We start from the raw sequence: 16,619 nt of genomic DNA on the forward strand, positions 1-16,619 counted from the left end.
GACACAGCACTCTATACACCTCCCCCCAATTTTTGAAACCATACTAGAGAGTTATTGGGTCTTTGACTGGCCAGACAGTACTATATTGAATCTTTCTCTCTGGTTATGGTTCATTTCATCTTTGCCGACACATACGCAGAATATTCTGGCCTATTCTTTACACATTCTCCTCTTTCCTCATACACTTGACATAGAGGAAATTATCAAACAATTCTTCTTTTCTCAGGAGATTAACTTCTTCACCGTCATTGTTCAGTGGCTACATTCCTCTTGGCAAGGGTAGAAGAGACTTTAGCTATGGTAAGCAGCTCTTCTAGGAAGACACTCCAAAATCAAACCATTGTTCTCTAGTCTTGGGTAGTGCCATAGCCTTGTACCACAGTCTTCTACCATCTTGGGTTAGAGATCTCTTTCTTGAAGGTACACTTGGGCACAATATTCTCTCGTTTCTCTTACGCTTGTTATTTTATTGTTTAATAATTTATATATAAGATTTATCTTAATATTATGGTTCTTAAAGTTCTCTTGTAGCTTTTCTTTTTCCTTTCCCCACTGGGCTATTTTCCCTATTGAACCCCTTGAGCTTATAGCATCCTGCTTTTCAAACTAGGGTTGTAGCTTAGCAAGTAATAATAATAATAATGTATTTTAAAATCCCATAAATGCATTTACTCCCGTCCTAGTAAAGACAAAGTGAAATTTTTTTGGTAAGTTTGTTAAACAATCAAACATAAACTGACCCTCCCTCACTTCGCTCTACCTCCCTTCTCTCACTTTGTGAATGTCTTGCATAATACTTTCCATAATATCCATCTTTTAAAATTGGTATTTTCCAATAAATTTTCCATCACAAGGATATCATTTGAAAATGCATGTTAAGATTGTAAAAAAAAGTAACAGGGAAAATAAAGCATGGTTTTGGAATTCATGAAGGTGATATTATGGTTTCGTTAAAATTCTTTTAACTGCGTAAAAATAATGAAACGCATTTTCCAAAGGATTGATTGGCTTTCCCTTCTTGAAAATTACAGTAAATGTAATCAAGTGTTATATTAGTTGACTGACAATTTTATGGTGAATTGGTTCACTTAACCACTAACTATCGTAGTTTGAGTATCTGCTATGGTTTATGCCTAAGCAGCATGTTGTCTCGGTGTTTGTTTGACTGAAGAAGTTTTCCCATCATATTCATGACTGGCATGTTACTTTGTCCCCATAAATGCATAAATGCATTTTGTCTCCATTTCCTATAAAAAATGCTACAAGTTAAAAAAGGGATTTTGACTTAAGAAAAATCTATTTCTGGGGAGAGACGTGTGACGCCCAGTGAAAAGTCCTTCTTTCTACCTTTTCTGATATAAATCTTCCAAATGTACCAGAGAAAAATAAAAGCATGGAATGCAGAGGTTACTACCCTTGTGCGAGCACCTCGTGAGTGTCGTGTATTCATCAGGGGCGTGTGAAAACCACTATCCACAGGCTGTCTTCCATTTAGATAACTCCTTCATCAAAGGGAAGGGCCGTAACAAAGACCCCAGAAACCACACTTGTACCACGCCACCGTCGCCCACATGAACGCCTTCTAGGTCATCCTTCTGCAAGAACATATGGCATGGCAAGGAAAGGGTGGGTCCGTACAAAAATAACCGGGAAGGATTTCACCGGGCGTCACAGGTCTCTCCCCAGAAATAGATTTTTCCTTCGTCAAAATCCCTTTTCTGGGTCGACCTGTGACGGCCGGTGAAAATGTACCAGAGAATGCCTTCCAAGCCCTATTAAGTAATAACATAATAAGAAGAATACAATCACCATGTACGACAATAATATAATATAATAATGTAAGAAACGTCCAATTACCCACTAGCCAAATGACATAGGGAATGTAAGGCTAAATAACTATGACGACAAGGAATCAACTGAGTGTTGAATCGCAAAAGGCACCAAACCTTACATGTTTAAGCATATCTAAACATTGAAGGAACGGTAACTACAATAACAGTTAAACCATAGGAATTAAACTCTGCAAATATCATAGGGCTAGTGAAATACCCAGGAGAGTGGCGACGTGGTGTGAGTGGCGGGTAGGAGGGAGAAGAGAAGAGATGGAAGAACGGAAGAAGTAGAGATTAATGGGAAGGGGTAAGGCTCCCCGCTGCCATCGTCGGGTATTTAAGGGCCTGTAAGATCTTTAGATAGTGGCGTTTGACAACCATAGGGGATTTCCAACCCGTAAATTTTTTAAAATCCTCAAAGTCCCTGTTCTGGAAGTAATTGATGGAGGTATCTACTGTCCGTATATCATGAGCCTGGGGAAATGATTCCAGATTAGTATGTTCAAAGAAGTAGAGGATTTGTTGCCTGATACCGTGAATGGAAATAGTACCTCTGTTCCCTGATAACCAAGGGGCCAGACGAGCAGGTGGCAGTTCTAGCTAAAAAGGCCTTGAGAGTAGTGACTGGACACAAAGAAAAGATCCTGAGGAAGAAGAATAATCTTCCGAGGGGAGCACATATTTTGCGGATCCTCATTTCTTAGCTAGAAAAGCATTGTCTAGAGGAAGGAGTTCTTCGGCTGAAGGGAGGAAATCTATGTTTTCCGGGTTCATGAGAGAGCTGCTAGTTCTGATATTCCATCACCTGAGGCCTAAGCCGTTAAAAATAAAGTCTTCCTAAGAAGAGTGATACAAGAGCAGGATTCAGTGTCCATGTTCGGCGGAAGTTTGAGGACACCGTTCAGAGACCCAGAGTCCTTTTGTGGTCGAACCGAAGGTCAAAGCCTAGCACGTTTTTGGAATAGATGAGAAATAGGAATCAGCTAGGTTAATGTTGAACCCAACAAGGAAGATCTTCTTCAAAGCTGACTGGATGGTGGTTAAAGTGCTAACTGTTAGGCCTTTGCCAAATAGGAATCTCAAGAAAGAGATGGCTATATTCGGAGACATACGAGTATGGTCTGAACTCTTAGGGAATCTGCTAGTTGTTAACGGCCGAATCATATTGGCGAATTGTCGAGTCCCTTTTGTCTGATTCAATGAAGAGAACGTTTTCCGGTTCAATGTTCGCGTCTCTACGAGCTGCAAACTTCCTGTAGTTCACAAAGTTAGAGTTTTGGCTATCCTTGAGTAATCTGACACAGTGAGTTTGGATTACTTGGGTCAGTTTGGGGAACGGGATCCGGAAGGGACGGAGTTTCAACTCGAAGGGGAGAGGAAACCAACTGTTCTTGGCCAGTGAGGTGGTACTAAATCCACTGCCCCCCGGAAGGAGCGTATTTTGTGTAAAAGTCTCATTGGAAGATTCACTGGGGGAAATAGGTAAATCTTCTTCTAATGGTTCCAATCCCAGGATAATGTGTCCATGGCATAAGTCTGAGGGTCCAGGTTGGGGTCACATAACGAGGAAGTTTGTGATTCATCTGAGTTGCGAATAGATCTACCTGGAGGCCCAGAACCAGTCTGAGTATCCACCGGAATGAAATTATGTATAGAGACCATTCTGACTCCAGTGGTTTCGTCCTGGCTAGTGAGTTCGCTCTCACATTCTGGACTCCCGCTAGCTGACAGGAACCAGTTCTTTTCTGTTGCCTAGGCGAAGATAGTGACCAGGATCCGGTTCAGGTTGGGTGACTTGGATCCTCCCCTGCTGACGCATTGTACTACGTTTGTACTGTCTGACACTACTCTGATGTGGGTCGACCTCGGAGGAGAGTGTCTCTTCAGAACACTGCCATGGCTTCGAGAACATTGATATGGGACTGTTTCATGGTGGGTGACCAAGAGCCCTGAAACATCTGATGTTCGGAGTAATCCCCCCATTCACTTAGAGGCGCGGCTGTATGGAATATCACTTGTGGATGTGGGAATTGTAGAGGAACCGATTTGGAGAGGTTCTTCGGTTCGGACCATGGGCGTAGTCTCATTTTCATGACGGGATCTTCGAGACCTTGTCTCTTAAAGGTACTGTAGCTCTCTTTCTCCAAACTCGATTGATGTCTTTGAGTTTGGCTTTTAATAGGAGATCTGTTACTGAAGTGAATTGGAGAAGGCCGATGATACTTTCTAAGGCTCTTCTGGACACCTGTTTATTTGAGAAAATTCTTGATCTTGGAAGCTATTCCTCTTACATTTTTGGAAGGGAGAGACAACGTGTGCTTCAAAAGGTCCCACTGAATATCTAACCAATGTTAAGTACCATAGTTTGTTTTGACAGTTTATTTCAGTACCGGGCATTTGTTCTTTTTCCAGTGATGTGGGTTTTAGTTTGGGAAGCGGTTGGCCTGCCTCGGTATCGGCAGCCATTTTGGTTTTGTTCGCTTCGGTAGTTTTTCAAGTTAATATTGCCCATCTGGTACTATGTCATCTAGGTTATATCACTTACGTTTTATGACCAATTTTATTATCATTATTTATTATTGTTTTTACTATGGTAATTATTTGCTAGCAAGTCCAATTTGGACCAACTAAGAATATCGATCTGGTCTTTGTTATAGTTTAGGTAAACGCCTCAGGAAGGTGCTCGTTTTAGACTATATCTTCATGTTTAGTTGTTACGTTAGTCGTTATTCGTCGTTCTTGGTTATTACAATTTTATCATTATTCTTATCATATTATTGTGTGATTTTGGTTCTTTATTATGTAACCATGAGAGCGTGAGCATAGAGTGCTCGTTTTCTGTTACTACAGTTACGAGTTACCCTTTCTCTCGTTTTCTTTATTAAGCTCGAGTAGGAGAGGTGGATTTCTAGTTTTCCGTTTTATACGATCACGAGTTATTCCTGCCTCCTCTTCTTCTCCGGGTTGATGATATTACGTTTGATGATATTCACGTTTTATTGATGTGGTTACTGTTAGTGTATGAGTCATTATTTTGGGATCGCTTTATGCCAACACCCGTAGCTCCGCCTTGAGTTATACTCCGCTATGATGGATACTCCTTGGGTGAGAACTAGTCAGATATTTGGAGTGCAACGGTGAAATCCGGCACTCAGACTCCGGATGCGGCCTTTTGCACATGAACCTTTGTCATGATTAATCACAATTACATTATTACAGTCCTTTTTTCATCGAATCTCCGGCTTCACTGGAGATAGCACACGTTCAGCATTGAGGTTAATATTATCTTACCGCTAAGGTTCACTATTTCACGATGACGGACCTTTGTCACCGGATCTCCGGTACAAACAGAGATCAATCAGACGATCAGAACCGGAGTTAACATTTTTTTACCGATGAGGTTTATAGTTACATGTTACGTGGTTACTGGTTGTTAATATATTAATTTGTTAGCTAACATATTACCCACACATAATTAAATTTATTTGTTTCTGTTGATTCATCTATTCACTGACCAGAATCTCAAGGAACATCCAGACTTATGTCTTCTTTCTTTTACAGAAAGTCCGCTGCGCTGCCAAGGGCTGCTCCGCAGCCTTTACTGATCCTCTGGGCCATGATCTATGCCGGTCCCATGCACATTGCGCCATATCCTTCTCTCAGGAACCGGGACAAGCCCCCTACATTGTATGGTTCCCGGAGTCATGCACGCTCTGCTACGAGCTGTCATCCCTACTCCTGAGCGAGGATGTAAGTTGGTTCTAGTTTGTTCCTGTTATTATCCTTTGCAATGAATTAATTGGTCTTTATATATTTACATAAATTATTGCTTCATCATTAATCCCCTCACCTCTTTCAGGCTGATGATGTATCTCTCCGGGAGGCAAGAGCTACTCTCCGTCCGTGGGTGTCAGGTTTTGGGAGGAATGCGCCATCTGGCGCACCCTATCTCCTTGATGGAGACATGGCTTCTCGCCTATTCCCGGGCTCTACTACTGCAGCAGTTCCACCGGAGACAGCGGCCCCGTTAATTGAGGCGGTTAGAGCAACCATTCCAACGGAGGAAGAAGTTTTATTGACGGAAGACGCGTCCTTTCTAGATGTGGACGACGAACCCATGGATGAGCAGGTAGGTGGTGATGAGTTGGTGGACCCCCTTTCATCCCTCACTCCTTCCTCTACTGCTTTCTTTCAAGGCTTTGATAAGCCTACAGCTTCTCCTCGGGATCCCTCCGTTCCTGTACGACCCAAGGTGAAGCCACTACGTATCTTTAAGCCTTCAGCTTTGCCATTATCAGTGTCACCGGTCCCGGAACCCTCAAAGGATCCTGATGTTCATATTACTTTACCTAAAACCGTGACTACTAAAAAGACGAAGTCCGCTAAGTCCAAGGCTTCGTTAGCGGATCGGGCTCGGGAGCCCGCCTTATCCGCCGCCATGGTCAGGGATATTGTGAAAGAGCAGATACAACAGCATCTACAACAACATTCTAGGGCAAACCAAGGGGCTATGTCAGAGCTCAAAGATATGGTGGCGAATCTGATCTGTTCAGAAACTCAGATGCCTCCTCCTTCAGCCCCAGACGAATCGAAGTTAGCCCCCTTCGATAAAAACCACCCTTGGAGGTTTGCCTTACATGCTCCTTATATAGATGGTGCCATAACTCTGGAGGGCATAGGCATCCGCCCTCTAGAGGACCTAGAATTTTACCCTCCGGGACTAGAATTCCCATTCAACGGCTTCATCAAATAGAAAGAACATGCCTTGGTTAGGTTAGACAAGGTACCGAAGGAAACGGTAATATTTCCTAAAGAGCAGGCCCAAGCTCTCTGGGCCAGGACATTGTCGGACTGGGGGTGCACTAATTCCAAGCTCACCCCACACAAAGGAGCCTACACCATATTTACAGCTGCTCCCATTATTACCTTACCTATTACACATAAAGTGGCAGGTCTTACTTTTCAAGCTATCAAAGAAGGTTCTGCCATGCCGGCTCTTAAAGAGACGGACCCCACCTCCATGCTCATCCCGAGTACCGCTACTATCTGGGACGATGCCCCCTCTACTTTCACAGTAGGGAAGTTAGACCCAGACTGCGCCTCTAATCTGTTTTCCGAGAAGCTTCCCAAATTACCGGAAAATCTTCTCAAGACTGAGTTTGAGGCACGGAATAGGTTAGCTAGGTCTCTCCACTCCATTACCTCCGTGGAGTCTCTAGCCTCGCTTTATCCGACTGAGACCTTGTTCCGGGTATTCACGAAGAACCTGTCTCTGTCCTTCCAAATCGACCTACACGAGTTTTGTTCGGCTAGGGTTAGTTGCAAGAAATACGTTCTATCTGAGGCCTCGATCAGACATGAACCGAACAGGCTGATAGCTTTACCCTGCTGGGGTAAGAACCTTTTTCCTAAGGAGGAGGTGAACAAAGTTCTACAAGACGCTGCGAGAACAACCCAATATTTGCAATCGAGGTGGGGCCTCACTGCCAAAAGGAAGGTTGAAGCCCAAAAGCAAACCTTTTTCAAGAAGAAACAGATATTTGCCCCTTACAAGACGATCCGAGGTCACTACCATCAATCGTCTGTTACCCACTTGTCATCACAGTCTCCCGCTGCTTCGTCGACTCTACCACCGAATCCCCCTCGACAGGTGGTCTACCTCACTGCTCCCCCAGCTACACAACCCAACCCCATTTGGATGCCCTCACCCGCAAACAACCCTAGCTACGAACCCTCAGGTCCCTTTCGTGGACACCAGAGAGGTAGCTACAGGGGTAGAGGACAGTTCCATCAACGAGGCGGACCTAGGACAAGGGGTGCTCGAGGAGGGAAAGAACCTAGATTCACTCCCTCGCAATGATATAGTCTCGGTAGTGGGGAGACTTTACCACTTTCGAGACCATTGGACCTTCAGTCCGTGGGCTCACAGCAAAGTCTCCAAAGGTTTGGGGTGGAAATGGTCACAAGGTTCTCCTCCTCCACCAGTGGCCTTCTTCCAGAAACCCACTACCATACTGAGAGAGTACACCACAGAGTTACTCAAGAAAAAAGCAATCAAACGGGCTCGATTGCTGAAGTTCCAAGGCCGCCTGTTCACAGTTCCGAAGAAAGGCTCGTCGGCATTGAGAGTGGTCCTGGACTTGTCAAAGCTAAATTCTTACACCCTCTGCGACAGGTTCCGGATGTTGACTATCTCTCAGGTACGGACCTTACTTCCTCGTGGGGCCGTCACCACCTCTGTCGATCTTACCGACGCCTATTATCACGTACCAATAGCTCGAAACTTCTCTCCTTAACTAGGTTTCCGTCTAGGCAGGAAAGCCTTTGCGTTCAAAGACATGCCCTTCGGCCTCAACATTGCACCCAGGATATTCACGAAACTGGGAGAGACAGTGTTAGAACAACTCAGGAACCAAGGGATTCAGATCGTTGCTTATCTGGACGATTGGCTCATTTGGGCTCGGTCGGCCCTGGAATGCAACAGAGCTACGAAGAAAGTACTTAGTTTTCTCGCCAACCTAGGATTTCGGGTCAATCTCCAAAAATCCCGCCTACTACCATCAAACCACTTCGAATGGTTAGGCATTCAGTGGGACCTTTCAAAGCACAAGCTGTCTCTACCTCCCAAAAAGGTAAGAGAAATAGCTTCCAAGATCAAGATTTTTCTCAAACACAAACAGGTGTCCAGAAGAGCCTTAGAGAGAATCCTCGGCCTTCTTCAATTCGCTTCAGTAACAGATTGACTATTGAAAGCCAAACTCAAAGACATCAATCGAGTTTGGAGAAAGAGAGCCACAGTACCTTTAAGAGACAAGCTCTCGAAGATCCCCTCTGTCTTGAAAATGAGGCTACAGCCATGGTCCGAACTGAAGAACCTCTCCAAATCGGTTCCTCTTCAATTCCCACCTCCACAAGTGACAATTCATACAGACGCGTCTCTGAGTGGATGGGGGGGGGGGGGGTTACTACGAACATCAGATGTTTCAGGGCTCTTGGTCACCTGCCATGAAACACTTCCATATCAATGTTCTCGAAGCCATGGCAGTGTTCTTGACCCTGAAGAGACTCTCTCTTCTGAGGTCGACCCACATCAGAGTAGTATCAGACAGCACAGCCGTAGTACACTGCATCAACGGAGGAGGATCCAAGTCGCCCAACCTGAATCAGATCCTGGTCACTATCTTCGCCTTGGCAACAGAAAAGAACTGGTTCCTGGTTCCTGTCAGCAACTCACCTAGCAGGAGTCCAGAATGTGATAGCGGACTCACTATCCAGGACGAAACCACTGGAATCAGAATGGTCTCTGGACATAATTTCATTCCGGTGGATACTCAGGCTGGTTCCGGGCCTCCAGGTAGATCTATTCGCAACTCAGATGAATCACAAACTTCCGTGTTATGTGACACCAAACATGGACCCTGAGGCTTATGCCATAGATGCATTAACCCTGGATTGGAACCATTGGAGGAAGTTTTACCTATTTCCACCAGTGAATCTTCTAATGAAAGTATTGCACAAACTACGCTCCTTCCGGGGGGCAGTGGCCTTAGTAGCACCTCACTGGCCAAAGAGCAGTTGGTTTTCTCTCCTCCTCGAGTTGAAACTCCGACCCTTCCGGATTCCATTCCCCAAACTGACCCAAGTAATCCAAACACAGACTGTGTCAGATTCCTCAAGGATAACCAAAACCCTAACTTTGTGGACTTAATGAAGTTTGCAGCTCGTAGAGACGCAAACATTGACCCGGAAAACGTTCTCTTCATCAAAGCGGACAAAAGGGACTCGACAATTCGTCAATATGGTTCGGCTGTTAAGAAATTAGCAGATTTCCTAAAGAATTCAGACCATACTCGTATGTCTCCGAATTTAGCCATCTCGTTCTTTAGGTTCCTATTTGACAAGGGCCTGGCAGCTAGAACTATAACCACCATCAAGTCAGCTTTGAAGATCATCCTTGTTGGGTTTAACATTAACCTAGCGGATTCCTATTTCTCATCTATTCGAGAAGCGTGTGTTAGGCTTCGACCTTTGGATCGGCCACAAAAAGTCTCTTGGTCTCTGAACGATGTCCTCAAACTTGCGTCAGACACGGACAATGAGTCCTGCTCTTATATCACTCTGCTTAGGAAGACTCATCTCTAACAGCTTTGGCCTCGTTTCATCTAGTGCTCTCCTCTCCTCACTTCCTCTCTTGTAATCTCTCTCATTCTCATCAACGGCACCTCAACACCTGCAACAGCAATTATATCTGCCTCCCTATTATCCTCAACATTTAGTAACCTTTCAAAATACTCCGCCCACCTTTTCCTTGCCTCCTCTTCTTTTAACAACCTTCCATTTCCTTCTTGAACCAGCCTTCCTTACTCTCTTCACTTCTTTCCAAAACTTCTTATTCTTTTCATATGAATGACCCAATCCATGACCCAACCTCAGGTCAGCTGCCCTCTTTGCCTCACTTACCTTGCGCTTTACTTCCACCTTTTTCTCTCTATATCTTTCATACTTCTCTACACTATTACTCTGCAGCCATTCTTCAAAAGCCCTCTTTTTCTCTTCCACTTTTACCTTCACTCCTTCATTCCACCATACACTGCCCTTCCTCATGCTGCCTCCAACAAACTTCTTGCCACACACATCATTTGCAATCCCAACAAAATTTTCTTTTACTAACTTCCACTTCTCTAAATTACCAGTTTCTCTTACTTACACTGTCATATGCCATTTTCAACCTTTCTTGGTATTCACTTTTTACCTAAAAGAATAAGAATAAAAATAGGAGTAATAGTAGCTCTGCTAGGTTTCATTCAACCAAAAATACAAACTGATATTTTAGAAGACCTCGTGGATATTGCAGTAGTTGTCAACAAAGGTCACGTACAGGCGTTCCTAGTATGAGGAAGGTTGGTCTCCTGTTACCAAAATTGGGATTGCCTGCAACCAATTCCCTGTGTTTTTATCTATAATGGAGAATAGCCTCCAATCACCAAGAAGTTATATTCATGGAGGATAACTGCATTTTTCCAGACAATTGGCTAATTTTGGAGCCATTAAAGGAAAAGATTCTAGTAGCCAAGGAGAAGCAACTCAACATGATGGGGATTGTAGTTAATCAACTAAAGTCACTTCAGTTTTCAACTCGGTGCATTCTTTGTTTGAAGGTGTCGATAGAATCTGTTCCTTTACTTTCTACATTTGTTGGCAGTATTCAAAAGAAAGAAATGTTTGACAGTGCATCCAAGGATGAGGCTTCTCAGAAATGTGGCCTTTCATAAGCAATTTTTACTTTTAGGAAGTCTAAAGATGAGTGTGTTCCAGTTCAACTTATATATCTTTATTGGGATGTGGTAACTAATCAAGAAAATACTTAAATTCCACCTATACAGAACAAGTTAAAACTAATAAATTAGTGAGGACCATCACCACTTTCACTATGATTTACAAGAGTAAAGATATCAGATTGATTTTCTTCACCTGGCATGACACTGGTCTCAACACAGTCAGTCCTGCACATACTGATTCACATTGTGGAGAAGCTATTATCAAAGCCAGAAAAGAGGGGTATTCAGTTGCTTCCTCAATTCATTATGAGAAAATTGAACATTCTCACCAATCAGTTGAGCAGGAGCCATCAAGTACATCCAAACGAATGGTTTCTACATCAGTCAATACAGTATGCCAATAAACTTTTAATTTTGGGGGGAAGCCTAACATAGATATGTTTACAACCTTTCTCAACAGAGATATGGAGGTGTTTTCCTCATCAGTCTAATACCCATTGACTTGGCATAATTACAGCACTGGTCAGTTCTATATTTCCATGCATTTCCTCAGAACTCAATTATTCAGGTGGTGTTAAAAAAGTTTCGAAGGTCACAGAACAACAAGATGACGTTCATAGCTCCCGATTGACTACATAGGGAATAGTTCACAAATCTATGGCTCCCATTAACAAAAGTGCCCTGAAGGCTACCTCTCAGGAGGGATGCTTTATTCTTAAAGATCTTTTGACGCAAATTATACATGCTTCAGCTACCCGCATGGAGACTATCCTCCGTATCCAAAGAAAGAAGGGATTTCATTGCCCTCACACGAGTCTATTTTAGCTTACAAAAGATTGTATACCAAAAACTTACAACAAAGAATATGGCATGCTTATATCTTCCTATGGTGTATATAATCCTTTTGCCCATCAAAAACGGGATAGTGCTTCAGCAACACTGGAACAACTATTGAATAGATAACCAGGTACACTGATCCCTTGCCCTACATTGTTATTTGGTTGAAAGAGACCCGATATATACGATTATTGACGAAAGTCGAATTTTCGCCCCATAAAAGGACAAACATTCCCTGTAATGTACTGAACACAAAAAAGTACTTACACCATGCACTCATTTTATAAAAACCAGATACCTATATTAATTAAATATTTAAGGGGGCTGGCCGGAATGTCAATATTTGGGGGTATAGGAAGAACACAAAATCCAGAAAATATTCACTGGCAATGGAGAATGCTTGTACAAAATATTTTGTCAAAATTCCTCTTACATTCATGGTTACAGGGGAATTAGTAAAAGTAACTCAATAAACCATAATCATTATTCCCTACAAGAAAATACAGTATTTCTTCTGTTATTGTAAATTTTTATAATTATTACATTTTAAAGTAAAGGAAATTGTGAACAATGGCATCTGTATAATTTCCATGAGTTGCATACGGTATAGTATTATTCCCTTCATCCTTCAGTCCTACCATAAACCTCAGAGAGAGTACATGTCTGAGTTTGCCCTCTTTGACATTCACTCATTTTTATGTTAGTTTTTCTTATTCTTGGAAAGAATTTTATCATTTCAAAGAGGAAAAGACAATTTCAACATCTTGCTAACATAAGGAAGAAAAAAAATTTGCTCTTCTAGGCATTCAGCCGAGAGAGAGAGAGAGAGAGAGAGGAGAGAGAGAGAGAGAGAGAGAGAGAGAGAGAGAGAGGAGAGAGAGAGAGAGAGAGAGAGAGAGAGAGAGAGTTGTTTGGATGGAGAAGCAAGGGCCTTGTCTAAAATGAGCAGAGGCAGCAAGATATTGACCAAAGGATCATCGTTTATGAGTAAATTATGATAAATAACTTTGTTTTTGTTTATCTATATAAAAAAGAAAAATAAAATTCATAATAATTAGGATTTATTAATATTGTCTTTGTAAAAATACAAAGAAAAACTTTGAACGTTCTCTGACATTCACTCATTTTTACATTTGTTTTTCTTGTTTCCAGAAAGGATTTTATCATTTCAAAGGGTAAAAGACAATTTCAAAAAAAAAAAAAGAGAGAGAGAGAGAGAGGAGAGAGAGAGAGAGAGAGAGAGAGAGAGAGAGAGAGAGAGGAGAGAGAGAGAGAGAGAGAGAGAGAGAGAGAGAGAGAGAGAGAGAGAGAGGAGAGAGAGAGAGAGAGAGAGAGAGAGAGAGAGAGAGAGAGAGAGAGAGAGGAAAAAAACCTTAAAAACACGGCAAGTTGTCCAATCTTTCTAAAGGCGTGACTGTGAGCGGCCTAACCCAGTTTAAAGTGTTTTTTCACATCTCCAATTGTGAATGTTTGTGCTGAAATTCAACTCTGTTTACCAGTCAACATTTTACTGGAAAAAATTAATGTATTGTAACTAAATTGTACAGCATAACAAAATATAATCTAATAAAAGTATACCTACATTTCTCTAGAAATACTTTAAAAAATTTCAGATATTAACCATTCTATTGGTTCATAAGCAATCAGATTATAATTTTCACTTATAAAACATCCCAGAGGAGATATAGTACTCATACATCAAACATTATTTTACTGTATGCATATAATTTTGTCTTGAGTTTATAGAATAAAACTGCGTAACAAATAGCATACAGATACTTACAACATTCTTAGCTGAACCATCAAGCCAATTGTGTATCTGGAAATCTGGATCAATGTCTACCATAGCTGGCCACCAGTCTGTTCCTACCACTCTAGCCCATACAACTGCAATGGAAAAATACAAATAAGCAGGATGATTATTGATTATCTTACTAAAGTATTCTTGATTTCTATCATAATGTTACAGACCTCAAGAATGGAAAACTTGAGTTTCAAAATAGTGCATTATTGGTCCACTGAGTAAATCAGTTTATGGGGGTATTAAGCTGCATCAAATATAAAACCATGCACTGAGATCTAAACATAAAGACAGAAGCCATCACAAGGCTGAATCATACAGTATAAGTAGGCATCAAGCCATACAAAAATCATTCCTTACAAAATATTTTCAGGAGGAAAATTTAGATTCAGTCTTTTTGAGACTGTTGACAAACTTAAGTCTACATTAAGTTTGAATACAACATGCAGAAATTCTCAACATATAAATTATTTTTATTTATAAAAAAAACAACTTTCAGGTACATATGACAGGCATTTTGAAATACTATCTAAAGAAATAAATCCTTTACTCCTTTATAAAAACAAACATACTCAATCTAAAATATCATGAAAACAATTTAAGCAACAAATACTTATCCTTGCACCACCTCAAGAGATGCATACAACCTAGATAAATTCTTCCTAAAAACGTTTTGCCAGACAACGACATATCAATTACACCGGAGGCTTCAAAACTTTTTGGGGTAATTAATTGATCTGGCTGAGATGCATTATCATCCCTTTGCAAGAACCCTGTTTAGGGTAGTGGTGGCCGATGTGGTAATGTTATAATTTCTTTGATAGCTACAACCTCACCATTCTTTTGGGCTAAGGATGGTAGGTTTTGGGAAGCCTATAGGTCTATCTGCTGAGTCATCAGCAGCCATTGCCTGGCTTTCCTTGGTCCTAGCTTGGGTGGAGAGAGGGCTTAGGCACTGATGATATGTATATTTGGTCAGTCATTAGGACATTGTCCTGCTTGATAGGGCAATGTCACTGTTCCTTGTCTTTGCCATTCATGAGCGGCCTTGAAACCTTTAAAAGGTGTAATATAACACTGCAATGTTACCTTTTAGTTGACTATCTAAAAAGTCAACAATGTGATTTAAAAGTATTATAATTCATACATCTAACATCATAAGTTCATCTGCTTATTAGGCTTCTACAAACTATAGCTTACAGAATTATTACCAAAAGGCCAAGCTAAACAATTTGTCTAGTGTCTTGATAGTCACTTTTGGAGCTACATAATGTTAAAATTACCATGATCAAGTTTTCTGGATGAAAATTTTTTCCCAAGAGACTGACAAAAATTTTGGCTCAACAAACAAAATAAATAAATATATTACAAATCTTCAAAGTAATCTATATTTTTTCTAGCTATACAAACCTGAGTCCTGTAATTAAGGAGACTGATTCAGCGTGAGCTGGAGATGGTTGTCAAATCTTCAAAAACGAGCAGTTATCCAGCTGGTGAGGGTGTGGGTCAAAGAGACCCAACCCCTTCAACTTTTGACCTATCAGTGCAGGAAAAGGGTGGCTGAAGAGAGAAGTTGAATAAAAGGACTCATGTTGGTACGACTGGGAAAAATACAAATTTCTTTAAAAATAAATTTATTTGTTCCTACATGGCATACAAACCTTCATCCATTGTTTACGGGGACTCACTGTTTGATGGGTTAGAAGTCTCACTTAGAGCCTAACTGCAGGGTTCGTTTTCTTCCTTGGAAGTGACCACCGCTTGACTTGTACAGGAACTAAGCTGTAACCCTAGCAACCTTCAATGTCTTTTATAGGGATGAAATATTGATAGGGGCTGACCTGTATATGTAAGCATGTACTCTATCAAAAAAAAGATGACCCTTCTTTCAAAGAGGATATTAATTTGGAAATTTTAACCTGTCTGATGATCAATGGGTTGGTATAAATTCCACTACACCTCCTTGTAAAGAGGGAGATGGAAGATATACATCTTTAGATATTATGAATGAAGCTTCAAGTGTAACTGGTCAGAATCGGGGCTAATTCAGCATGTAACGATTCAACCGCTAACTCCCAAGAAGGTACACAAAAGAAAGAAGGAAAAAAGATAGTCCATTCCACTTACATCTACACATTTATATAGACTAGAAACATTATATTCCATGTGGGAGGTGAGATGGTTACACTGTAGTGGTTTGTGATTGTGGCCAAATGTAGCACATAGACTGCCTAGTGTCCAAATGACGACCAAACTCCGTTTCACTACACAAAAAACAAAATACAGTGGAATGCCCAGAGATCTGGACTTGAAGTAAACAATCAAGAATGAACTGGGCACTGGGCACCACCCATTGATTTTATACTGGGCAAGGGGACCCAGCTCGAATCTGTTTCCTATGTAATAGGATGGCCAGGGTACCAGCCGCCCATTGAGATATTACCACTAGAGAGTTATTGGATAATTTGACTGGCCAAATTAGAATAACGACCAAAGAGATAGGATGGCTAGGCCATCGCTAAAGGAGAGAGAGGGTAGGGAAAAGGGTCATGTATGGGGTGTGGAAGAAGGCAGCAGGGTTGCCGGTCCTACCACACACTGAAGAAACTCTGTTTCAAAATCAGCGCCATACTAGGCAGAAGAAGAATGTCTATTCTTCAGCCTAAGGTCTGCCAGCACAGAACTAGTCTTCTAGACCGCAGGGGAGAAGTAGTTGCCTCATGCAACCACTTCAAGTGCGGCCTAGGGAGGTCTAGCTTCCTATGCCCGGCAGCTGAGGCCGGCAGGGGAATGACTACTCACCCTGTCGGATAGCCACCGGCAAAAGACTGAATATTCTGAGGTTCTAACAGAAACCCAAAGTCGGCTATC

At 41.7% G+C, this 16,619-nt stretch overlaps 1 protein-coding gene across 2 annotated transcripts in view; it reads right to left on the reverse strand.

The window, feature by feature from the left end:
- Nucleotides 1–16,619, reverse strand: part of LOC137646055 (myb-like protein X) — a 318,901-nt gene that overhangs the window by 94,398 nt on the left and 207,884 nt on the right. For both annotated transcript variants that reach the window (XM_068379209.1, XM_068379210.1), the window contains exon 9: nucleotides 13,731–13,834. In XM_068379209.1, coding sequence (XP_068235310.1) covers nucleotides 13,731–13,834 — 104 coding nt within the window. The remainder of the gene's footprint in view (nucleotides 1–13,730; nucleotides 13,835–16,619) is intronic.

Source organism: Palaemon carinicauda, chromosome 8 (assembly GCF_036898095.1).
Source record: "Palaemon carinicauda isolate YSFRI2023 chromosome 8, ASM3689809v2, whole genome shotgun sequence".
In the NCBI taxonomy this organism is placed as follows: Eukaryota; Metazoa; Arthropoda; class Malacostraca; order Decapoda; family Palaemonidae; genus Palaemon; species Palaemon carinicauda.